This window comes from Rattus norvegicus, chromosome 17 (assembly GCF_036323735.1).
Source record: "Rattus norvegicus strain BN/NHsdMcwi chromosome 17, GRCr8, whole genome shotgun sequence".
NCBI classification, from domain to species: domain Eukaryota; kingdom Metazoa; phylum Chordata; class Mammalia; order Rodentia; family Muridae; genus Rattus; species Rattus norvegicus.
The window spans coordinates 19345499-19370413 of record NC_086035.1 but is presented as its reverse complement, the minus strand read 5'-3'; the positions used below and the strand labels follow the sequence as shown (position 1 = coordinate 19370413).

At 48.4% G+C, this 24915-nt stretch overlaps 2 protein-coding genes across 21 annotated transcripts in view; one reads left to right on the top strand and one right to left on the bottom strand.

The window, feature by feature from the left end:
• The window catches only part of Gmpr (guanosine monophosphate reductase), a 37816-nt gene extending 25394 nt beyond the window's left edge, over positions 1 to 12422 (top strand). The window contains exons 7-9 of one of the 2 annotated variants that reach the window (NM_057188.2): positions 5532 to 5574; positions 8919 to 9078; positions 11924 to 12422. In NM_057188.2, the coding sequence (NP_476536.2) occupies positions 5532 to 5574; positions 8919 to 9078; positions 11924 to 12104 (384 nt within the window). In that variant the 3' untranslated portion in view covers positions 12105 to 12422. Of the gene's footprint in view, positions 1 to 1889; positions 1994 to 5531; positions 5575 to 8918; positions 9079 to 11923 lie in introns of those variants that run through there. The other variant, XR_010058805.1, reaches the window with a different exon arrangement.
• A 3240-nt stretch (positions 12423 to 15662) lies between these two features.
• Positions 15663 to 24915, bottom strand: part of Atxn1 (ataxin 1) — a 411355-nt gene continuing 402102 nt past the window's right edge. For 18 of the 19 annotated variants that reach the window (XM_039095353.2, XM_039095354.2, XM_039095351.2 and 15 more), the window contains one exon: positions 15663 to 23741. In XM_039095353.2, the coding sequence (XP_038951281.1) occupies positions 23211 to 23741 (531 nt within the window). In that variant the 3' untranslated portion in view covers positions 15663 to 23210. The remainder of the gene's footprint in view (positions 23742 to 24915) is intronic. The other variant, NM_012726.3, reaches the window with a different exon arrangement.

Sequence of the window (24915 nt, the reverse complement as noted above, 5' to 3'; positions counted from 1 at the left end):
CACTGCAGCATTCTAGCCCTGAGAACTTTGCTTCACGAGCCTAGAAACCCCTAGGCACCGGGTGTTAACCAGTACTACAGATGGCGTGTCACTCCCACAGCTAGGATCCAGGTGTTGGCTCACCCTGCGCATCACATGGCCTGTGCTTCTCATGTTTCTTCACTCAGGACTCGTCTGCTCACCTGTTCATTGGGAAAGTGTCCACAATGTCAGTGGTTCTGACATTGCTACTGTTCTAGTCATTTTTGCTACTGTTCTAGTCATAAATATCTGATATGCAGGTTGTCTAACATAAGGCCTCTGTGAAAGCATCGTTCAACACCCAAAGGGGTTGCGACCCACAGGTTGAGAACCATTGTACTATGTGCTACACACTAGAATAAATGAAAAAAGGGTTAACAATAGTTCTGTAACACACACACACACACACACACACACACTCTCTGCATACTTTTTCAGGTTCTGCCCCACTGAGAAGAACACACATTTATTGTAGCATGTATAAAAGCTGACAGAGCGGTGAGTCTGCATCTGTAAGCAAGGGCACTTAATCCAGCTGGAGCCTCCCAGGAACACCAGGCTCTCGTTGGCCAGCGGCTCTCCAAGTTCCTGTCAGGATCTAGCTCTGAGGACCTCTCCACGTAGCTTGTGTTTACACATACACATTCCTGGCCCGTGTCCCAGTGAATTAACAACCTCTGAGCTTAGCTCTGCTGTGTGACTTTCCCCACAATGGAAAGCATTGACACTATATTCGGTAATCTGGAGGTGATTTAAAGTATAAAGGGAATGTGAACGAGGTTATACCCCAATACCAGTCCACTGTACATGGGGTCTTGAACATCGGCGGGGGGCGGGGGGAGCGGGACAGGAACAAATGTCTGCTCACCCTAGACACTGATGCCTGAACCAAGAAATGTTCCCACCCAAACGCAATAATTATAGGGGCTTACTTCTCAAGAGCAGAGGTGAGGAGTTACAGAAGTGTCTGTCTGTCTGTCTGTCTCCAATTTTGTGACATCTGGAGGACAGGGTTGCACCAGAGCCCCAAAGCCTCAGGTGTGATCGTTAAGTCTCTTTATGAGGGATCTTTGCCACCAGGGGTCTTAGTGGCTGTGTCACGTACACATCTCAAATGGCTACTGCTGGCAAACCATGTCATGTTTCTGTGGTGTGAACGGGGGAGTAAGTGAGTTCAGAGTAGTTCTTGGCCAGGGAGAGGCACTTGGTTTTGAGTCCCTCCCTCCCCTCCCCCATGCTGGCTCTCACCATCCGCTCTTCATAGGCCTGAGCCATAATGTGTGTGTGGGAGCACGTGCATTCATGGGAGGTCAGAGGATAACCATGAGTGTCAGCCCTCAGGCATCCTCCACCTTTTGTTGGAGACGTAGTCTTTCGTTGGCCTGGAACGTTCCTGCAGAGGCCACGTTAGCTGCCTGGCGTGAGCTGTGAGGTTCCATCTCCAGGTCTCGTCTGTGGCTATGTGGAGGCTACGCGGTGGCTACGCGGTGGCGTGGGCTGCTGCACCCCCGCTGTTGCATGGGTTCTAGGTTATTCATACGATGGCAAATGCTCGACCAGCCGGGCCATCAGCTCAGCCCCTGAGCAATTAGTTCTGATCTTAAGAGGCATGCTGAAAATTCCTGAGCCAAATCACACCTATCCCATGATGCCTTTCGTCCTTAAGTATCACGCTAACCACGCTGTAAAAGAAGACAGGCAATGCGTGTCAATTCCTGCCTTGCATATTTGCCCAGGACTCCATCATTTTACAATTTCTTAGTGGCTGACCATCAGCCTGTGACGGTGGGCGTGTGTCTTAGATGGCAGGAGGGTACCCCATTTTCTGTCTTGCTAGAGAGCATGATGGGATTTTTTTTTTTGAGCAGTGCTTGGAAACCACGGAAGCTGCCAATTTCATCCTCTTGACATAGCATGTGAAATTGCTTTGCATGTAATGCCTCTGGCCTGTTGGATGAGAGTCACCAATTCTGTAAGTGTGCACACCAGCATCGTGAACAGACCATGCCATGGATATAATCATCTCATGGTATTATGTCGCCACATTAGCCAAGGACTTTGGGCCAATTGGAAAATAGGCTTCTTTTCTTTTTAATTCTTTTCTTTTTAATTAAAAAGAATTTTCGTGTCCAATTGTTTTTGCTTACATGTATCTGTGTGCCAGGTTCCTGTGGAAGTCAGAAAAAGGCACCAGATCCCCTAGAATAGACAGTGGTAAATCACCGTGTGAGTGCTGTGAATTGAACCCAGATCCTCTCAAATAGCAGTGTGCCTATCAGCTGAGCCATCTCACAGGGCTTCTGAGACAGGCTTTAGTCCTGATCACAACCCTGTAATTTTCAGGTGCTCACATGATAAATCCTAGCGTAGCCCCAAGCTGCTTAAGAGAGAGAGCAGAGAGTATTCTGAAGTCACACTGTTGGGGACTCATACTAACAGAAGCTTGAGTGTATGTAATCTGATTATGGTTTGAAATCCTGTGCATAGAGCTGGGTTTAATTTTTATTTATTTTTGTGTGCCTGTATACTCTGAGCACATGAGTGGAGACCAGAGGGACACCTTTTGGGAGTCAGTTTTCTCATACCATGTGGAAGCAGGGTCCCTTGTCGCTGTGCTGTATACCCCAGGCTAGCTGCCTCTTAACCTTCTCTGCCTGATTCTTGTCTCCACATCTCATCAGAGGAATGCTGGGGTCACAGGTGCATGCTGGGATTACGGGCACATGCCACCACATCCGCTTTTCCGTGTGGGTTCTGGGGATTGTATCTGGACCTGGGCCATCAGGTGTGCACGGCTGCCACTTCTACCCGCTGAGCCACCTGTCTAGCTCCTGGAGCTGGTTTTTATCCGAGATAAACCTCTAGAAAGTGAATGGGATAAGTGAGGGACATATGAAGTGAAATGCAAACATTTGGAAGCGAAGAGAAGAGAAGCATGGCGGAGCCTGGAAGCAGTCTCGTGGTTTCAAACTCACGGTGGTTTCTGTGACGTCAGACTGAGGGCTTTGCCTAGATAAGTTGTCCAGAGAGTCTGACTTTCAAATAGGCCTCACGGGAGCCACTCAAGAACCATGCACTTGACCGAGCCAATGAATGATTACCATTAGAAATGTTTGGAAAGAAAGATTGAGCCTTCAACACCTCCCCACAGATCAGAGGTGCAAGCAAGTGCAACAGTGGGATTAAAAACATTTTTGGTGTGTGTGTGTGTGTGTGTGTGTGTGTATTGATGTCTAACTGTCCCTGAATTCTGAATCCTCCTGCCTCTACCTCTACAGTCTTTTTTTTTTTCCAATTATTTTTTTATTAACTTGAGTATTTCTTATATACATTTCGAGTGTTATTCCCTTTCCCGGTTTCCAGGCAAACATCCCCCTCCCCCCTCCCCTTCTTTATGGGTATTCCCCTCCCCATCCTCCCCCTCTTGCCGCCCTCCCCCCAACAATCTAGTTCACTGGGGGTTCAGTCTTAGCAGGACCCAGGGCTTCCCCTTCCACTGGTGCTCTTACTCGGATATTCATTGCTACCTATGAGGTCAGAGTCCAGGGTCAGTCCATGTATAGTCTTTAGGTAGTGGCTTAGTCCCTGGAAGCTCTGGTTGCTTGGCATTGTTGTACATATGGGGTCTTGAGCCCCTTCAAGCTCTTCCAGTCCTTTCTCTGAATCCTTCAACGGGGGACCTATTCTCAGTTCAGTGGTTTGCTGCTGGCATACGCCTCTGTGTTTGCTGTATTCTGGCTGTGTCTCTCGGGAGAGATCTACATCCGGCTCCTGTCGGCCTGCACTTCTTTGCTTCATCCATCTTGTCTAATTGGATGGCTGTATATGCATGGGCCACATGTGGGGCAGGCTCTGAATGGGTGTTCCTTCTGTGTCTGTTTTAATCTTTGCCTCTCTATTCCCTGCCAAGGGTATTCTTGTTCCCCTTTTAAAGGAGTGAAGCATTCACATTTTGATTATCCGTCTTGAGTTTCATTTGTTCTAGGCATCTAGGGTAATTCAAGCATTTGGGCTAATAGCCACTTATCAATGAGTGCATACCATGTGTGTTTTTCTGTGATTGGGTAACCTCACTCAGGATGATATTTTCCAGTTCCGACCATTTGCCTATGAATTTCATAAAGTCATTGTTTTTGATAGCTGAGTAATATTCCATTGTGTAAATGTACCACATTTTCTGTATCCATTCCTCTGTTGAAGGGCATCTGGGTTCTTTCCAGCTTCTGGCTATTATAAATAAGGCTGCGATGAACATAGTGGAGCACGTGTCTTTTTTATATGTTGGGGCATCTTTTGGGTATATGCCCAAGAGAGGTATAGCTGGATCCTCACTGCCTCTACAGTCTTAGTGATGGGATCACAGACCTATATCAGCAAGGCTAGCTAAGCAGCAGGCTTTGACCCGTCCTCCATGGAGCGTGATAGGGGAGCAGGCCTATAATCCCAGCACTCAGGAGGCTGATGTATGGAGACTCTGTCCAGCGAAACAAAAGAGTATTGAGCCACAGAGCCCAGTGCTTTCGGGGTGAGATGCTCTTTGCAAAGGGACTTGCCCCTCTTGTAGCTAGATGTTCCCACCCCCAACTCAGGAGCTGTGATTACCTCGACAGTTTTCACCCGTTACCCCACAGATGTATTATTGTCTCTGTTCCTAACCTAAATGCCCAGCTCCATGGAGTTGGCCCCACTTTCTGAAAACAGGCCGTTCCTTCTGAGGTCTTGCTGTCTGTCAAGCCCATGCTGCGCTTGGCTACATCCCTGTCACTTTGTGCACCTCTCCTTGTCTCTTCCGTTTGCTTCCAGTGCTGTCCCTCTGTGCTTTGCTGGCACTCCAGAACATCATCACCCGGGCTCTGCTGGGACAGTTGATTTCAGCCTGGGCATTTGGGGGGTCTCGCTAATAAGGAAAGACACGAAGGCTGTACCTGAGGAACTTTGAACCAGTTACTGTCACCTCAGGTTGCAGCTTATCCGGCTGCCCGCGAGGCCCTCCTGTGCTGTGTAGGCAGAGTGGACGTCAGCAGTGAGCACTTGTTTCTAAGGACGTCTGGTGGACTGGAGATGCAAGGCAGCTGAGAAGATGAAGGCGCCCGCTCCGTGCCCTTTTTCTCAGCTCTTAAAATAATCTTGCACTCAGACTAAATAAATCTCACCTCTCTACGGGCAGGGGGGGAGGGGTGGTTTCTGAGCAGGGAGGAGCAGAGAGTGGCTGGGCATGTTATATAATGGCCTAGCAGAGGCCAGTGGCCAGTCTGACACACTTTGTCGTCCTCCCTAGACATAGGTGCTTGAACCCAGAGGGTGGATGGGCAGAGGTGACAGCCTCTGACCATCAGAGTAAGGGTAGTTGGGGAACTGAAGGCACAGTTCGAAGGTTACTAACTGAGAATGCTAGCCTTGTCTCCAGGCTGCTTGGCTAGGGGTGGGAGGTAGTTTCTGGTAGTTTCTTGGCAAGGCATGGTCTGGCCTGCTTCCACCCTGCTGATATTCTCTCCTTCCTTTCTTTGAAGGACGGAGGCTGCACATGTCCAGGAGATGTCGCCAAAGCCTTTGGTAAGAACGAGGGACAGCCCTGTAGTAGGGGGAGAGATGCTGACAAGGAAGGAGGGGCTCTGGGCAGCTTGGAAGAACCAGACGGAGAAGGGAACCCCTGCAAGGGGCTTCTGAGCTTATCAGGAGTTTCTTTTGCCTGGGTTTGGTTCCCATCTAACAAATTCCTGGCCCAGTTTGGTTCGGGTTTGTAGCTGAGCGAGCCTGGAGCTCAGAATGTGGATCTGGGGTGACGTCATGGGTGCTAGGAATGGGTCGGATTGTGATGTTTGCATTGAGAGGGAGGAATGCCCGGGGCTCCTGTGACGTTGCACAGCACTTGTTCTGCTGTGGACATACCCCCACCTGGAGCAGCCCCCACCCCATCCTGGCTGCATCCAGTCTTGGCTGAAGGTTAACGAGCCTGCTTCCCACTAGAGGGCGGCAGTGCCCACTGGGACCCAGCAGGGTCTCTGCTGTAGGGCCTCTGGGGTCAGTGACTTCTCACCAAAGTGGGGTAAAGGAGGGCTGCAGAGCCAAGTGTGTGGCTTTCTTTCCACAAACCATAGAGAAAGCAGAACTAGCTGCCCAGCCCCAGATTGTTGAGTGGTACCCTATACACACATACACATACATTACGCACACACAATACACATACATACACTACACACACACATATATATATATATACGCACACACACACATGCACACATGCACACACATACACATACATTACGCACACACACACATGCACACACAATACACATACATACACTACACACACACATATATATATACGCACACACACACATGCACACATACACACACATATACATATACACTACACACACACACATGCACACACAATACACATACATACACTACACACACACATATATATATACGCACACACACACATGCACACATACACACACATATACATATACACTACACACACATACACATACATTACGCACACACACACATGCACACACAATACACATACATACACTACACACACATATATATATACGCACACACACACATGCACACATACACACACATATACATATACACTACACACACATACACATACATTACGCACACACACACATGCACACACAATACACATACATACACTACACACACATATATATACACACACACATGCATTACGCACACACAATACACATACATACACTACACACACACATATATATATATATATACGCACACACACACATGCACACATGCACACACATATACACATACACTACACACACATATACACCGTGGTAGGAAACTTTTTGTCTTAGTGATAACAAAAGCTTTCAATGGAACATTGGAGTTCCATTATTTGTGTGTGTGCAGGCACATGCGTGTGGAAGCCAGAGGTCATTCTATAGTAATCAGCTCTCTCCTTCCACCGTGTGGGTCTGGCGGATCAGACTCGGCTGTTTAGGCTCCGGAGCAAGCACCAATGAGCCATCTCACCAGCCCCTGGTCTGATTTCAAGGTAATGATAGAGGAGGATGTGGACAGTGTTCCTGCTGGCACTGTTTCCTAGCAACTCAAAGTATATTAAAAAAAAGGGGGGGCATGCCCCTAAACCAGCTGTGGAAGGAAACATAAACCTTCTTCTATCTTGCCTCTTTGTGGTCCAGGGGATGGCAAGGTCACAGTCCCACAGTTAGGGGCAGGGAGAACTCCAGCTCTCTCGTAACTATGGCCTTGGCCTTATCCTTAAGCATTACTTAGTGTGGGCTTCCTCCTGGTCACCCCCACCCCAATCATGGACCGGAGCACTAAGTGGGAGATAAACATACAAGCTACTGACCTTCCCTCAGACAGTCCCCTTGCTCTGTTAAAGTGTAGCTCTGCATGCATCAAGGACAGAGAGAGGGACCTTGTCCAGGAAAAGCCAATAGGGAAACAATTTGAGTGTTGAGAAAAAACAATCACCGGGAACCAGTTTAAGCCATGGTGGGTAGCAGATCTGTGCTCAGGGTTCCTGCGGCTGACTTCCTTCTTTTGAAAGTCTGGCCAAACTGGTTACTCCACTGCCTCCTTAGACATCACAGCAGGAGGGGGAAGTCAGCTTTGGTGTCTGGGAGCTGCTGGTGGCCCACTGTGGAGTCCATGCCTTGCTTACTGAAGGCCAGCTCTACCCATCACTGCCTTCTACCTGGCGGAGCAGAGTGGAACTGACTCACCTTGGGCCTCAGGTTGGGAGGGGGCTCTTTATAAGTGTTCAGATGACCCCAGCAGAGACATCAAGGCTGCTTCTCACCTGCTATTGGTCTGTCCTTCCCCCTGATTTCTCAGCACCCTGTTGCAGGATGTTTGATCACACAGTGAACCCTGAGATTGTGTTATTTACCGGGGGGTGGGGAGGAAACCTGTTTCTAATTTGGTGTGGCTCGGTCCTTATAGACATGCTCTTAGTACATGTCTTCAGTCCCAAACAGTGAAGGTAAACTTAGTTTGTAGAAGGAAGCACCCATGTGTGAAAGCGATTTCTAATCGAGTGGCAGACAATGTGATGAATCAGAGAAAGACTTGACAGAATAGGACATGCCAACTCTCATGAGAAGAGAGGAAAGAGAGGCAGCATAACAGGGAGCTGCACAGACGGAGAGGGGAAAGACACGGTTTTACTGGAGAGTTGTGGAGAAAGCAAGCTACACACAGGTAGGTGGAGACACAATGAGCCAGAAGATTGGGACAGGTTTTCAGAGTTTGAGGCCAAGCAGAGCAAATCAGTCAGTGGCCCAGAGAGAAGCCAGATTGAATCGGTCATCTTGGAGAGGAGTTTGGAGCGTGAACCAGCCATCCAGAGTTCAGTAACAACAAGAAAGGGTGAGCTCATTGAGCAGTAAATCTCAGAGGCTGAAGATATTCTAGGCCTAGATTAGATTGTTCAGAGGCTAAAAAGCTTCCAGGACTAGGCCTAGGTTAGCAGACTGAGGCAGTGGGCCTCAGAGATGACAACATCAGGCAAATAAAGATACTGTTACACCCTGGTATGGACCACTTTAGTCCCCGGCCTGCAGTCATAGAACTGAATTCAAAGTCAGACCCCGTGCTCTGTAGGATGCACGCAATTTTTCGTGCCTCTCGGGATGTAAAGGAACAAGACCTGTTTGAAGGGTTTCATAGCCAGTCACGGATCCCTTCGAGGCAGTGCCGACTCTCCCTCCACCTCCACCCACCAGTGTCCCTGACTGCCTGCAGTCTCCAGTCTTAGGATGCCGAACCATCTTGTGTTTAGAGTCAGGGAGGGTGAAGTGGGGAAGGCCCTCTTTCCTGATGCTGTCCCCTCTGAGCCTGCCTCTGCCCTGTCCTTCTGTCTGCTCGTCCGTGTGCAGGAGCTGGCGCGGATTTTGTCATGCTGGGAGGCATGTTTTCCGGACACACCGAGTGTGCAGGAGAGGTGATCGAGAGGAACGGGCAGAAGCTGAAGCTTTTCTACGGCATGAGCTCAGACACAGCCATGAAGAAACACGCGGGAGGCGTCGCTGAGTACAGGTATGGCTGGGCTGTGTCCACCGATCTGGCTCGAGTTACTCTGTATTATTGTCCCTTATGGGAGGGGCTAGAAAATAGACTGAGCATCTTTGTACGAAGCACTGACTTTCATTCGGCAAGCATTTAGGAAAGCAAGCATGGGGAAGGTGGAGGGAAGATTACAGGTCTGACCAGGAGGGGATGACCCAGCCCCTTGTCTCGAAAGAGCCCTCCCTGGACAACCTCTGTCACCCTCCATCTCTGGGCTAAGATAATTCATTCTCTGGGGATGATGCGTGGTCTTACATGTGTAGCAAACCTTTCATGGAGGATGCTGTTGCCTGCGTATTTCATTGAGACCAGTAATTTGCCCTTAGGCTCTGGCAGTTGACACAGGCAATGTTCTCAGCTGGTTAAACCGTATCACCTGACTGCAGAATCAAGACTCTAGGGTGATGAATGGTTTTAAAGCTCACAACCTCTCCAAGGTCACCTGGTCTTTTCCATTCATTCCAGAGTAGCCTCATGGGTGCTGAGAAGCCCCCGGGTCAGAGCAGACCCCAGTACACTGCCCTGCTCCCAAGAGCTTGTCACTGAAGCTCACTGAAGCCAGCTCTGAGGATGGGCTCCATGAAGGACATGGGGCAGAATGTTTCACGTGCTTCACAGGAGGAGGGCAAGCCTACTTAGTTGGCTCACACCCTCTGTGCCCAGACACTTACCCCACAGTCAGAAGTTTCTTTCCAGGGCGTGGGACGCTGACGTATTGTGTAAGGAGAAACTGCACACCTCTGTTGAGTGGCGGCGGCAGCAGGTCATGTGGGATGTGTTCAAGTATGACAAGCTGACTGCAGTTGCTGTCCCCTCTAGTCATTTCTCTTCAAGTGGGAACCTTGAAACATGGCAGGAGGAGATGGGTGGACAAGAGGGGTCGGCCTCAGTGAGTAGAGCACAGCCCTTATGGTTGTTTCCGGGCCCCTTCCTGCTGTCGTGGTTCCTAGAATCTCTGGCCAAGAAGCCCGCTGTGTATCCAGCAGCCACAGCCACCTTCCGAGGGCCATGTGGAGTCTGGGCTGGGCCAAGATGACATTTGGCCACAGGGTAGAATGGCAACTATGTTTTCCCATCTCCCAGCTGTTACAGAGATTCCTCCCACTGATCTCAGTGGACAGAGAAAAGCAGGGCAGGCTGCAACAGTACAGGAGCTGAGGGAGGAGAGGCCATCTGGGGACGTTCAGCGGGGTGGAGGTGTCATGGAGACACTGAGTTTCCCAGATCGGGAAGCGGGTTCAGATCTTAGAGTTCTTCATTTAGGATGCTGAAGGGAGCAGGACCTCCACCCAGTTAGCCTGACCGTTGCCTGCTTACCCTGCTGCTGTCTCTCTCCCTCTCGCAGTCTTACCACAGTGCCCCGTGAGTTCAGATCCCTACCCTGACCTCCTATTTAACTGCTGCCTGGTTATTAGCACTGTGCTAGCCACTTGTCAATCATTGCACTTACTTGGGTGTTAGAGGAGAGTAGACTTTGGTGTCCCACCGTGGATTACTCATAAAACATGGCATCACCTCAGCAAAGAGGAAAGAACTTGGGAAGGTCATGAACTATCTGTGAAGGTAGCCATCGTGGGCGCACATGGGTATGTGGCTCTCAGGTCACAGAGTTCCGAGATCTGAGACAACTTAGATATGTCAGGTGTTCTGTCCTAGCCAGTAAGCAGCCTATCTTCCAGCCCATGGCTTAAGGTGCTGGAGTTCATGCAAGGTGTTGGGGAGCGTACGTTAGGAGAAGGCAAGTTCACAAGGCCTTCTGCATGCTAGGTGATGAGTTTCAGACCGAGTGTCTATTTTCTTGAGTGACTAGGCACAGAAAGTTCTAGAATATTTAGGTGCTTGTTAGGGCTTGCCTGGGCCTCGCCCCCTGCAATGCTTCTGCGCAGGCATGCTCAGAGCATGAGCTCTGACCAGGATCAAGGTCTGACCTATGTTACAAGGTGTTCTGTGGCGTTCTTGGGATGAAGGACAAGGGGACAGCTAGCGTTTGTGCATTAGGCCCAGCCTGAATTTCTAAGCATGGCTCTGAATATGTGGAGATGGCACTTCTGAGGTTCTCCATGCATAAGCTCTCAACCCCCACTCTGTCAGCCAAAATGGACGGATGGAGGGAGTGTGGCAGGCGGTGGTAGTGGGAGGCAACCCCACTGTTTTCCCTAGGGAGGAATTGGGCCATTTGATAGTTGGTTCTAAAAGGAACCATGAGAGTGGAAGGACATGGCTAAGGAGAATGTCACTATTGGGGACTGTGTGTGTACACACGCGAGTGTGCGCCATATTGCTAACCAAGACCTATCTCCTGGGTGAGCAGGGAAGTTCCTGTAGGGTTGGAGGGATACATCATGGACTAGGGACTTGGTGGGGATGTGAGAGTGGGCGAAACACCACCCTGTGGGTATAACATTGCTGATGCATTCCCCTGAACTCACCAAAGCCTTTGTTAGCTGGGTAAGACTTGGCACTGAATGGGGGCGAGGCCTCGCAGCACCCCATCCTTCTCCAAGGAGCTATGAGCCATTCATGGCTGCAGGGGGAGTCGCTTTCTTAAGCGGTGTGTCCAGTGGTGATGTGCCGGGTGCTATAGGAAATAACCCCCACCCACTGAGTGAATCAGCTCAATGGTCACAGTAAAACCAACAGAAAGGGCAGGAGAACGGGGAAAGAGCAGGTGGTGACGGGAATGGAAAATAACACTCCATTTGCAGGTATAAAATTGTCAAAGGAATAAAAAGCGATAGCAGGGAGAATTCTACCTTGCTTAATAAAGGAGGAAAACTAGATTAATCTTCCGTACCCTTCTCCTTTCCCTCCTCAGGGCCTCTGAGGGCAAGACTGTGGAAGTGCCTTACAAAGGGGACGTAGAGAACACAATTCTGGATATCCTTGGAGGACTTCGGTCTACCTGTACCTACGTGGGGGCCGCCAAGCTCAAAGAGCTCAGTAGGAGAGCCACATTCATCCGCGTGACCCAACAGCACAACACGGTGTTCGGCTAACCTCGGGGATGTTCGGTTAACCTCGGGGAAGCGGAAGCCTCCTTTCGCCACGCTTCACCCCATCCCGCCTCCTTATCTGCCCTAGCAGGCTGCCTGCTATCACAGACGCTGAGACTGAGTCCTCATCCTGATCTCGGGGCTTGCCCTAGTGCCTGTGTGGGGCCCAGAAACAGGGTGCTCGAGGGGCCCTGGGTCAGCACCTAGAACTCATTGTCTCCTTGTTTCAACCAGCCCTTGCACCCTCCTTTCCACCCCTTACCCTTTGTTTTCTTTCTAAAGGACAATGGTTTCACTTTTAATATAAGGCTGTGGTCTTGACTGAGTGCTGGAGTTTGCATGTTCAGGAGCACAGTCCTGTAGAGCCGTAAGGATTGGGAAAGTCTTCCCAGTCAGTGGCCCTCAGTGGTTAATGCACAAGGCCCCCGGCTGGGGAGGGGGCGCAAGAGCCTAAAGCAGCTCACACCGCACTGACTGCCACCCCCAGCATTTGTTGCTGGGAAGAAAAAAAAAACAAAACAAAAAAATGAAATGAGCATGTCCAAAGGGTCAACGGACATGAATTGCCCCACCCTGTTAACCTGTCTCCCTACCTGTTCGGATTGCAGCTAGCAAGCTTGTCCTGGATCTTTTGTGTAGTATGTCAGATACACAGTTCATCTCAACTTGTCAGGCAGGCCCCTCTCCCTTTTTAAAAGTCAGGGTCTAGCTGTTCTACAGGGCTGACTTCAAACTTGCAATCCTCCTGCTTCAGCTCGGCTAGGCTGGCCCGGCTCTTCTCCAAGAGGTTACAGACCGTCTTGAAGCCCCACAGATGTTTTATGAAAAGGCTATGAAGAAGCCTTGCTGAAAACCAAGTTCTCTGCAGCAGCCTAAGGGGCCTTAGAATGTACATTAGAGAAAGTATTAATACTTCCTAGGATGGATGGAGTAGCTAAGTAGTAGGGTGGCCATTATTGGGTGCTAAGAGAGACTCTGTCTTAGAGAAAGACCCTCCTTACTCCCGAGAGCTGCCCTGCGTTCATGACAGTGCGGTCGTTTTTCCTAACAAGGCTTATCAGCAGGCACAGGAGTATGTTTTCTTTGAAAAGGCAAATACAAAAGACTGGTATTGCAGAGTGGGGGGGGGGAGTCAATTAATTGATGCCACAGGAAAGATCCAGCTGCACCAGTACTCGGGGGTGGGGGTGGGGTTGCCAGTCCATTTCTAGTCTGGTATAAGGACTATACTTAAAGTTTGAGAAGTTTGCATTCTGAACCCTTCTCCGACCTCCCTCCCACAGCCTTGAAGAATTGCCCTTATACCTGTAGAAATACATGTGGGGCTGCACTCAGGAAGGCTGCCTGCTGGATGTATTCACGGCTTTCCCGCCATGGCCAAGGCCAAATACCTGAAAGAAGCAATTTAAGGGAGGAAGGATTTCTTCCGGTTGAAGTTCAAGTGATGTTGTCCATTATGGTTGGGAAGGATGGGCATGCCTAGCAGCTGTGAATGGGGACACGAGGCTGCTTGCTTCTGTCTCTGCAAACGGTGAAATCAGAGGGGAATACTCATGTTCCCTTTGGCTTCCTGCCTCCCCGACTCCTGCCTTCTCTATCCAGTCCAGGTCCCCAGCCCGTGGGATAGGCCCGCTCAGTTAATCCTCCTCAGAAACACCCAACAGACACACCTATAATTTTATCTCCTTTGTGATTCTAAGCCTAGTCTGCTTGGCAAATTAACCATGGCAGAAGTCATTGCAAAAAGAGGGTATTCAAGCAAATGGGATGTGGCCCTTGTCTAGAGGACCCCACCCCTTGTCTGCCCCATCTGTCTAGTCTCAGTCTCCCTTGGTGTACCCTACGGAGCCTGTGTTTCATATTTAAGCCCCGAAGTCAGTTTAATGAGCCTAGAATGAATGAGGAGAAAAGGAAGTCTGAAGTCCTTTCAAGTGGACCGGTTGCAGGTCTGTTCAGACCGTGCCTTTCCCAAAAATTCTCGATGCATTACCTCGATAGCTGAACACAGCAGCATAGGCCTGGTCCCCGTCTTAACACTGCAGCTTGTGACACTGTGAGGACATTGCCCCGAAGACGCCATAGTATGTGGTCAGCGTGGTGCTGCTGGTGATGGCCTTGCTCTGGGCTTCTGTTTCCCTTCCCTGTGGTAACAAATGCCACTCACTGGGCTGTTTCTCCATAAGGGTCTTTGCAGACTGGTGTTAAGGTCACCAAAGGCAGGGCCCCTTGCTATCCAGTTCTAAGCAGATAAAGGCAAGGCTCTTGCAAAACCCCAGACATCAGGATTGAAGCAGAGGCTTCATAAAAAGAACACACGTTCCCTTTGCTGGAGCACGTCCATGATGGTCTAGAGGACCTACTGTGAGAGTATCCTTCGGTCCAGGCAAACAACTCGGACAAGGAAGGCCTATTGCCCACGCAAGGGACTTCCTGTGATGGAATGGGGTCTATGGCGGTAGAAGGGGCTGTGGTTCTGAGAGGCTGCCTGCTCACGCCTCTGCAGACAGGGAAGCAGAGAGATAAATGGCCCCATTGACCTATGAGCTAATAATAGGTCTAGGAGAGCATTTTCTTTGGTAAGGGAAGCTCAACCTTGAAGCAGGGGAGCACAAACCTTCTGGTCCTTGGGCTGGAGCAAGGCTGCTTAGATAGAGCTTCAAGGCATGCCTCAGAGTACCTCAGGAAGCTGTGTACTTTTCATAACCAGCCTTCTAGTCATCCTAGCCATAGGATAACTGTTAGCTGTAAACAGTCTGTTACTAGTATCTAATCAAGTGAGCAGGCAAAGGGCTCACCCATGACATCCCAGGGACAGCTGTTCTAGTCTGGTCCACGGAGGCTTCCTGGCATGCCACTCAGTTTCCCACACACCAAACCAACAATGTGTAGAGCCGCAAACCCTTGTTTCAGGAGCCACGTGCTACTAGTAGCCTAGGCTGCCTGCTTTGCTGGGATGAGTCCCAACTGGATCGCTCAAAAACACGACCAAGAAGAAAGTAGCAGCAAAGAGTTCTTCCCTGGCCAAGTGAGGACTCTGAACTATTTCTAGCATTCTCTTTTTTCTCCGTGTGAGCTCAACTTTCAACGAGAAGACCACCACTGGCATGTGTGGAGGGGAGCACGGAATACCTGGGGCTGCTGCTACGGGGGGTGGGGGGGCGGGGTGATTTTCCTAAACCACCACCAAGCCACACCTTTCCAAAGCCGAGAGCCCAACACCAACCTGTGCCACAGCACCTCCGAGACAGGCGCGGAGCAGGTTTCGCGTGCCGGAAGACCTCCGTTCCACAGGTTTCTAAGAAGCATGCGCTGCAGGGAAACCACAGGTCACTTACCAGTTGGAACGAAACCCGAAGACTGCTCTCCGAAACGCCACAGAAGGTGTGAAGCTGCCGATCGTTCGAGAAGGAAAACCTAGAACGCTGACCAGATCGATAGGAGATGGCAGGTTAGGGACATCCATACCTCATTTCACCGGGCTCCCCAGGGTGCACTGAGGTGATCTGGATGGGGTGGTGAAGAGGGACTCGCCTCTCTTCAGACAGACGGCAAGGACGCAGGTTTTGCAATTGGCACTGTTATTTTATTAGTAGTACGAGTATTATACAATAAACTTGTACTGGTATACAGACAATTTATTTAAAACAATTTTGTTCAAATTTTGAATCAAACATTGTTTTATTATAATAATGAAATAATTTCTACCTAGAAAACCTGCAAGCACCATCAAAGAAAGGGACCATAAAATTCAATAAACAGACTCGAGTGTATCCTACAAATAGACACACCACGATTAGAAAATAGAATATGAATTCTTCCATTTTTTTTAATATTTGTTTTAAAAAAGCTAGTGCAAGTACATTTTACACTGGGGTTACAGAGAGTATTACGATATGGAGACGTCCTCCTGTCACGAGAAAAAGCTCTTAGCTATGTATGCGCTTAAAAGTTTCTTTTCAATAAGGTGCAAAAAAACAAAAACAAAAACAAAAACAAAAAAAACAAAAAAAGTTTTGTTTTCCCTAGTTCTCCACATGGTAGGACCCTCAGCCCAAGTTTTGGTGTCTGTTTCCGCTTGGCCTGTGGGAAGCATAACGAATGGAAATCGGAGGGTTTGGGAACGTGATGTTGAAACCCTTCAACTGGTGCCGATCTCTGGTTCTTTAGGGCCAAGACCCCCCCACTGGTTAGAGATTGCAGACTCTACCACAAATACTGACAGGACTCCACCCCAACCCCATTTCAGCTGACACTACCTGGGGTCACACTTGAGCAGTGTGGGGTTGAGGAGGGGGCAGTAGTCGCAGAATGGGACTATGGTGGGTTGCCGTGGCTACGCCTCATTGACTCAGCGGTTCATCCCATTCTTGGACTAGAGAATCACCTCAGAGTGGAGGGCTCCTGTAAGAACTGGAGAAAACCTATGCACCCAACCTTCTCAGTGACTGATCTTTCACTCCCAACAGTTCTAAGCCAGTGTCGCCTCAGCGCGGTAGTCTAAGGGACAGTATGCTATCTCGGTAAGGGTTACTGTAAACAGTGCTTCCCACACAGGCCTTCAGATTAGCCATCCAGCCAGCAAAGGAACAAGAAGACGTGAGTGGATGGAGTCTCCAAGTGACTGTAGTGGAAGACTTAACTCCTTTCAGTTAAAAAGTGTTAGGGAAGTTCTCAGAGACTGGTATCATATAGACGGCATCTATTGGCCAAACACACTTCATTTGGATACAGGTAAGGCTCCTGTATGCAAGTGTCGGGATGGGAAAAGCTGAAGCCGCCGGCTCACTTCTGCCTTTGTCAAGGTGGATCTAAGCTACCAGAACTTGCGCCCTAAAGGACGGGACATGAACCCAAATTGAAGTATCCAAGCTAGGGTCAGTTTACTGCCCCAACACTGACTGGTTTACACCACCCAGCTCAACGGCTCAACAGAAATATAACTCTGAGAAGACGGCTCTGCATTTCGTCTGACCTCTGCTTCACAGACCTCAAAATGAAAGCCAGGCATTCAAGCCAAAATGGATGTCTGACCCCCATGTGAATGAGGTCTGGGGTGGGAGGCAGAAGAAAGGCTCAACTTTATTTTTTTCTTTTCCTGTGTACTGAGAAGGATCCCTTTTAGACACACTTCATGTTCGGGGTCATATTCTTTGGGTTTATAGGAACAGGAGGTGCTGAAAATGTCAGACATCATCCAAAGTAAAGTTGCAATGGCTTAAGAAGGGGACTTAGGGAAGTACTTTCGGCCTAGGAATGGACAGTATCCTCGAATAGCGGAACACAGAGTTTCCCATCCTTCACACGAGAGCCGCGTGTAACAAAAACAGAACAGTAAGCATAGGTACGGTATAGTTGAAGAGCCTCTGACGTCATAATTCTTCCAGGCCATAACCATACAAATTTGATCATCAAGACAACAAATTGCTATATACAGGAAAAATAAAACCCCCACACAGTTAACTTTCAAACCCTCCTCTGTTTTGTTTTTTGTTTTTGTTTTTTTGTTTTTTTTTTTTTACACACAAAATATGAAACTTGTGGTTTCAACGGATCTGTCTCTTTCAAACACTGAATGAATCATTTCAACATTCATTTTTCTTTTGTGCAATTTTTTTTAAAAAAATTATCTGTACCCCCCCCCCAAAGTGAGTGCCTCAACCCCCTCCCTCCCCCACCCCGGCTGCTCAAATTGGGTGTACTTTAAAGAAAACAAAACAAAACAAAAAACTTCCCACAAGGTATAGCGCTACAAGAAAAAGCCTATCAGTAAGGTAACATTTGAAGCGAGGTCATCTATGTGAAAGAAATCTCAGCTCCAGAGTAGAGGTGTGCAAACTATTTGGCGTTGCCTTGGGAACAGAAATACAACACTGTTCATGGACAAGGGAGGAAACCAACCCAACAGGTCATATGCATGTGCTTTATAAAAAAAAAAAAAGTAGATTTTCTATAGTTATTACTCGATTTTTCCTTAAATTCTCTATTTCAGAAATTCTGGCTTCAAAACTCAACCAGTGGAAGCAAAGGCCTTTGCTCCACTCTTAAAACAACGAAGAATGATTCTCTTGCCTTTCATCTCAACCACCAAAGAAACTGGATTGGACCCTGGAGACTGGAGGTCCTGTAATTCCCCTGGAGTCAAAGGGGGCGACTGGGAAACGGGGAGCACAGAGGGTTTCAGGAGAGAGAGCAGACGCATTGGTTGAGGGCTTGTGGCTCAGGAAACAGTAGCCACACCAACCAACTCAACTCAAAATGTCTGCCTTTCTAGCCCAAGGGCTCTGCCTCCTCACCCGAGTCTGAAATAGGTGTTAGTGTCTTAGCAAGCATCTACAAAATAGGTTTCCTTAGTAGTCACAGATGTTACAAGGTATCGTCAATTGTTTCCTTAAGAGGAAAAGAAAGAAAGAAAGAAAGAAACAGAAGAAGTCCAAAGCTAGAACAAAGAACAGATTTTGGCAACATATTTCAGTAAAGATCAAACTATGTGCAGAGTGGATTTTTCTGATCACGAGGAGCTACTGTTCTTCTTGAACGCGTAGCGTTATATTGCAATCTGTGTAGTAGCTAAGAAGCAACCCACACGGTGCGGGGAGATCCAAACATTCCTGGGAATTGTACAACCCTACTCCAGAGCAGTCCAAAGTGCTGCTGCCGAACACTCCCATGCTCTACACACACACACCAGCCCCATCCCTGAGTAAGAGGTGTGGAAGGTTCTGCAGGGTTCCTTGCAAGAGAGAAGGAAGGACACTGCCACTTCCTCATGGGGTAAAGGGGGGGGGAACCCAACAAGCTCACCTAACAGAAAACATACAAGGTCAGGGTTCAGAGTTAAGGACATTCTGTTGCCACCACCACAAAAATCAGGCCATTCCGAACGGAGTTGGATGAATTGAGCAAAAGCAAAATGTGACCAACGTAGACGATTATCCTGCAAGTCCCCTCCCACCCCGCCCTCCCCCAAATGCGATTTGGATTTCCACTTTTAAAAAGATTTGAGGTAAGTGGTATCCATGATCTTCTCTCCCCTAATCCCCACCCCATCCCGCTGACCCCGAGGTGGCCCAGACAAACTGAAATAATTCTAAAGTTAAACAGTCTAAGGAACAGTCACTTTATGTATTCAGAAATCCCTAGAAAGAGGTTCTTGTTTGCTGATTTCTTACTAGTAATATTACTATGTTTTCTTTTTGCCCTGACTAATTTCTTGGTGATTGTGTTCCGTTGTAAACACAAAAAGGCCTGCTGTTACTTTGTTTTAAAATGGAAAGCAGGAAAGAGGAGAATGAAAGACGGCTGTTGGTACACGTTGCAAAGAGGACAGGTACAGAGGCTCGTGGCTGGTCCTTGTCCGAGGAGGGCACTGCTATTCCTGTGCTCCCTACACAGTTGACCACAGGTGCTCCCGGAGCATGGAGGGCCCCACCAATGTCTGCAAGTCAGGTGGCTCCTGCCTCTGGGTGCTCTTCCTATTTGAAGAGAAAGCTGTTCCAAGGGAATGGTGACCGTGGTTGCCAGGTGGTCTCCTCCAAAGCCATTGGTGGGCATGCTCAGAATGTGCCCATGTGCAATAAGTTGCTTGTGTCAAAGGCAGGGATCAAAGTCTCAAGGACATAGAAGAGATTGAAAATGGGTTGACTGAAGACCACATCATTCCCGAGTGTGTCCCTAGGAACCAGTCTGCCTCTTCGCTGCGATCCAGCTTCACTACAGAGCAAAGGAGGGCCTTTGGAGATGGCAGGGATAGGCCTTTGAGGTGCTTCTCTCAGGTCTCCTTGGCTTGCTCTTGCTGTGTCCTGGTGACAGACACACACAGGCTCCCATGGGCTGCCTAACCCAGTATTCTGCATCTCTGTTAAGGGGAAAGTGAGGAGGCTCGCCTCTCCCGGCTCACTCCTCCCAGCCTTTCTCTGGCCAGCGAGGGGAAGAAAGGTCAGCCCACGGAACGAGGAAAAAGCCAAAAGTTGAAGAACTTTAACTAGATAGCACACTATTGGCACACAAAGTATTGTACATGCTAAGGGAGCTGGAGAACAAGGTGGGACAGATGCTTCAGAAGAACCGATAATTTGTATAATTCCTATACCTGAAATAGAACCACAAAAGTTATGATATTCCTATTGCTCTGAACCATGTGTGTTTACCTGCTTTAGTGTCGGCTTAGTGGATACGGTCAGTTCAATCCTCGAAGTTAGCCAGAGAGCAGTGTGTGTGTGTGTGTGTGTGTGTGTGTGTGTGTGTGTGTGTGTGTGTGTGTGTGTTTTCTGAGCTCACAGGGGCTGTTGTAGATAACGGCATACAGCAAGCCTCTGTGGCAGCCTCCTATTCCTCTCACCATTGAAGGTTAAAAAAACAAAACAAAATAAAACAAAAAAACAAAACCCTAGTTAAGTGCCAGTGCCCTGAGCAGATATAGGGAAGATTAAGCAAGATCTCTGAACAGAAACATGAAAAAAAAAATCACAGCAGTAAATAAGCATCTGATTACAAGAATGGGCTCACCCAGTTCTGCCAGCCAAAAGTTGAAGGCAGTGTGGGCAGAGAGGGTGATGAAGTTTAGGGAGAGGCCAGCTATTCTGGACCTACTCGAAGGTTTTTGGTACATCCCAGAAAATGGTCTGTAAAAGGATCATTAGTCCCAGTGAAAGCCACTGCGAATGGCTGGGTAGCCAACAAGTGGGTTGCCAGGGGAGGGTCTTTTTTATTTTATTTTATTTTCTGTTTTGAGAAATGGAAGAAGTCTTTTTTTTTTCTTTTAATGACTATAAAGAAAATTCAAGTAAGTTCTTATTTAGGTTAACTTACTTAGGTTAGTTGCAGTCAGCCAAGTAAGAGTGTTTTAAAACTTCTCCCTATTTATAAAACTTGGTTTAAAGTACTTGAAGACACACTCAGAACCCACAAATTTTGACCTCTGGGAATGAAAGCTTGTGACTTTATGAAAATACCCTTTTCTGGGTTTTTGTACCAAACGTCAGATCTTAGTTTGATTTCAAACAGAAACCTAAGCTTCTAAAAAAATAACGTTAACACTTTTTTTTTCCAGAAATGAAAATACTCGCTCACATATGTAAAAAATGTCTATATGGGAAACTCTCAATGACTCTGAAGAAGACTCTTAAGACCTGGCTTCTGGTGACAGATGTGGCAGATGACAAAATGAAGTCTCAAAGGGACAGGACCTTCTAAGAAGGGCCTAGGGTCTAGGCAGGTTAGAAAGTAATTTTGCTACATTTATTTATGCTCGTTCAACCCTCCCAAACACTTCCCACAATGTTATTAGATAAAAACTGCAGGAATTATCACACAAATTATAAACTCAAGATGTGCAAATTGCAAAGTTCTTTAGAAGTTCACCCTACGGACACTGGATAAAATCGAGTGTCTCTTCCTCCGTCTTTTCTTGGTTTCTCTGCCAACTCTGCCTTTAACTCTGTCTCCAACATCAAAGTGACAGGTGCCTGCCATCAGGTAGTACTCGGTGGTCATATATTGTCACGGGCTAGTTCATAATTCACATTCATCCCTTTAAAACCAGATTGGAGCTGTCGATTGCTGGCTTGTGAGCAACCTTGCAGAGCAGAAATGTAGTTACAGTGTTGAGAAGAAGAAGAAGAAGAAGAAGAAGAAGAAGAAGAAGAAGAAGAAGAAGAAGAAGAAGAAGAGGAGGAGGAGGAGGAGGAGGAGGAGGAAGAGGAAGAAGAGGAAGAGGAAGAAGAGGAAGAAGAGGAAGAAGAGGAAGAGGAGGAAGAGGAGGAAGAAGAGGAAGAAGAGGAAGAAGAGGAAGAAGAAGAAGAAGAAGAAGAAGAAGAAGAAGAAGAAGAAGAAGAAGAAGAAGAAGAAGAAGAAGAAGAAGAAAATCAAAAGCAACTTAGGTTTGTCTTTTTTTTCCCCCACAAAGAGTCGAAAGTAGATACAGTACTTGTTGAATGACAGAACAAGGTGCTTGGTTAAGAAGACTGCACGGCATTTTTAACTGTTTACGAGATAGTAACAGATTGAGCATCTTCCGGATCGAATTCCTCACAGAATCAGGAACAGTACTAGACCTAAGAGGTGGACAATTATGCTGCCAGCTGGGTCTGAGAGCCGCCCTGACCCTCTCGGGAGTGGGGAGGGGAGCTGGCATTTTCTTCTTGGGAGCAATGCAAATAACCTGATTGGGTTTCCTAACACTGCGCAGAAACCAGTGTTGGTGCTCCCTCTGTCCCTGGGCCCCACTGCTACCTGCCTGACCAGGAGTGACCTGAGCAAGGACGTCCCTGCCCACCACGACACCATGGCGATGTCACTGGACTGGTAAAGCAGGGAGGGACGAAATCCTTGCCAAGTGGCAGCTGCTCTTAAAAAACAAAACAAAACAAAACAAAACAAAACAAAACAAAACAAAAAACCCAAAATAACAAAATAAAACAACAACAACAAAAAACTCAGTGCAGTCAGGCCCCATGGGGGGAAATATATATATATCTATATCTATGATTAAAAGTTGCTTTTTATTGTAAAATATGTTGGAGAGAACCACGTTCTTTGAAACTAGTTTCCCATCTGCCAGTCTGATGCCTTCCCTACAGTGCCTGGAAGCTGGGTTCCTGACCACTTTGCATGTGGGAAACCCAGGTCCCCCAATCCCATGCTGAGAGTGAGCAAGTGAGGGAGACAGAGGCAGAGAAAGAGAGACCCTCCCTCACCGCCATGGCACCTGCGCACCCCTTCTTCACCAGGGACGCACCCAGACACACCCTTGCAGGTTACTTGCAAGTTACTTCCCACTGAGTTTGCTCTTGAAACCAGTGGGAACTGACGCCCCTCAGCTCTGTGCTGCTGGAGAAGGCAGGTGCTGATGAAGCCCCCCTTCAGGGCCCCTTAGGATGCCCCGGAGCTCCATGGCCACGGTTATGACCACCCTCCACCCGCCAGCTCCTCGACAGACATCACAACGCGGACGCACCAGTTTCCTGCCACACACCTGTTTGACTCTAATGACAAGGTTAGAACACGAACCTAAAGAGGATAACATGTAAATACTGTGTTATTTAGCCTACAGTACAGTAATCTGGATACAGACAGCAAACGGGGCCCACGCCTCGGCTGCCCGCACGGTCTCTACTTGCCCACGTTAGATCGGCCTTCGATGCAGATCTTAACCTCCTGAGGAATGAGCGAAGGCTTGGGAAGAGTCAAAGGTGGCTCGTCCTCCGACTTCTCCAGTTTACGGGTCTCCGGCGCCGACCACCTCCTCTTCCTCGTGGCTGTGGGCTTGCTCGGTTCTATTTTGGTGAGGAAGGGTGCTGCAGGCAATCCAATTTTTTCTGGAAACTTCAGTTCGCCGTTCTCAGAGAGCACCTGGGCGCTCCCCTGGTTGATTCCGTTTTCCTGCTCGGCGTATCTGTGTCTGCTGCCAGCCAGGCTGTCGGTCTTTGCGTGCTTCAGCAGGGCACTGGCAGGGTCCACGGGCTGGCCCTTTTTAACAGAGCCATTCTTCAGGTTCTTGAGGGTGAGCGAGATGCAGACGTCCCCAACGGAGAGTTTGGAACACGGCAGATCAAAGAGCTGGCTGGTCCGCTCGGGACAGCAGGATGACCAGCCCTGTCCAAATACAAAAAAAGGATACTCTACCAAAACTTCGACACTGACCTGTGGAAACAGAAGCAGAGGGAGGAAAAGGGAAGGGAACGTGAAAAGACAGTTCATAGGTGGTTTCTGCATGTGCATGCACATTGTGCATGTGTGTGCACACGCGTGTACTCGTAAAATTGAGTAGGCACAGAGGCCAGAGCTCATCCTGAGGCGTGAGTTCTTCAGACAGCTACATCTTTTTCCCTTAGCAGTGGCCACACCCTCCTCACCGCAGCACCCAATAACTGCTGCCAACATAAAGGTCAACGTGTAGAGAATAAGGACTGTGTGCTCAGTCCTAAATAGGACATCTATATTAAGCCCCCTCTCGGAGGCTCAGGAAGCCTCATGGAATGGGGGTGGGGAACATCAGAGACAGAGGCTAGAAGAAGCTCTGGGAAATGCTACCTTCGAGACAGGATACCGTGATTCCCTCAATGACCTGGAGATCACCAAGTAGGCCAAGCCGGTAGCCAGCAATCCTGGAAGATTCTATGTCTGCCTCCCCAGTGAGGGCGGAAATTGCAAGCGAGTGGCCTTTTTTTTTTTTTTTTTTTTAACATGGGTCTGGGGCTCAAACTCAAGTCCTCCTGTTTGTATGGAAAGTACTTTACCAACCGAGCTATCTCTCTAGGTCCCTGTGAGTGTTTTATTTAACACAGACACACATGGGCCAGACAAGAAGAAAAAGCTGAGAGTTTGTTTACCAGCCTCTCAGCCTTAGAGCAATACTCTGGACCAGAGGGTGCTAACTGCAGCCACCCTCTATTTATCATATGCAGACCCTGGGCAGAAGCTAATGAGACAGTGTAAAAGTCCTCCATCATTCAGAACATTTTACTAAATACCAGGTTGGGGGAGGAGCATGAAAACCGTCCACTGGTCGCCAGCAACCACAAGGTGCCCACTTAAGGCCCTGCGGGTGACTCAAAAGCCCAGCCATAGTCATGCTAAATTCTGGTCAGATTCTGGTCAGACAAAAATGCTAGGTAGCTCTGTGAAGGAAAGTTTGCCATTGGATTCCTAGCCCCTGTGTGTGTGTGTGTGTGTGTGTGTGTGTGTGTGTGTGTGTGTGTGTGTGTGTGTTGGGGGTGAGTATAATGCTTAGGACTAATGAACTTCAAGTGTTCAGAGAATTTAAGGGGGGGCATCATCTATAAGGGCTGGGACCAGTAGGGAGGTATTTTTTGGG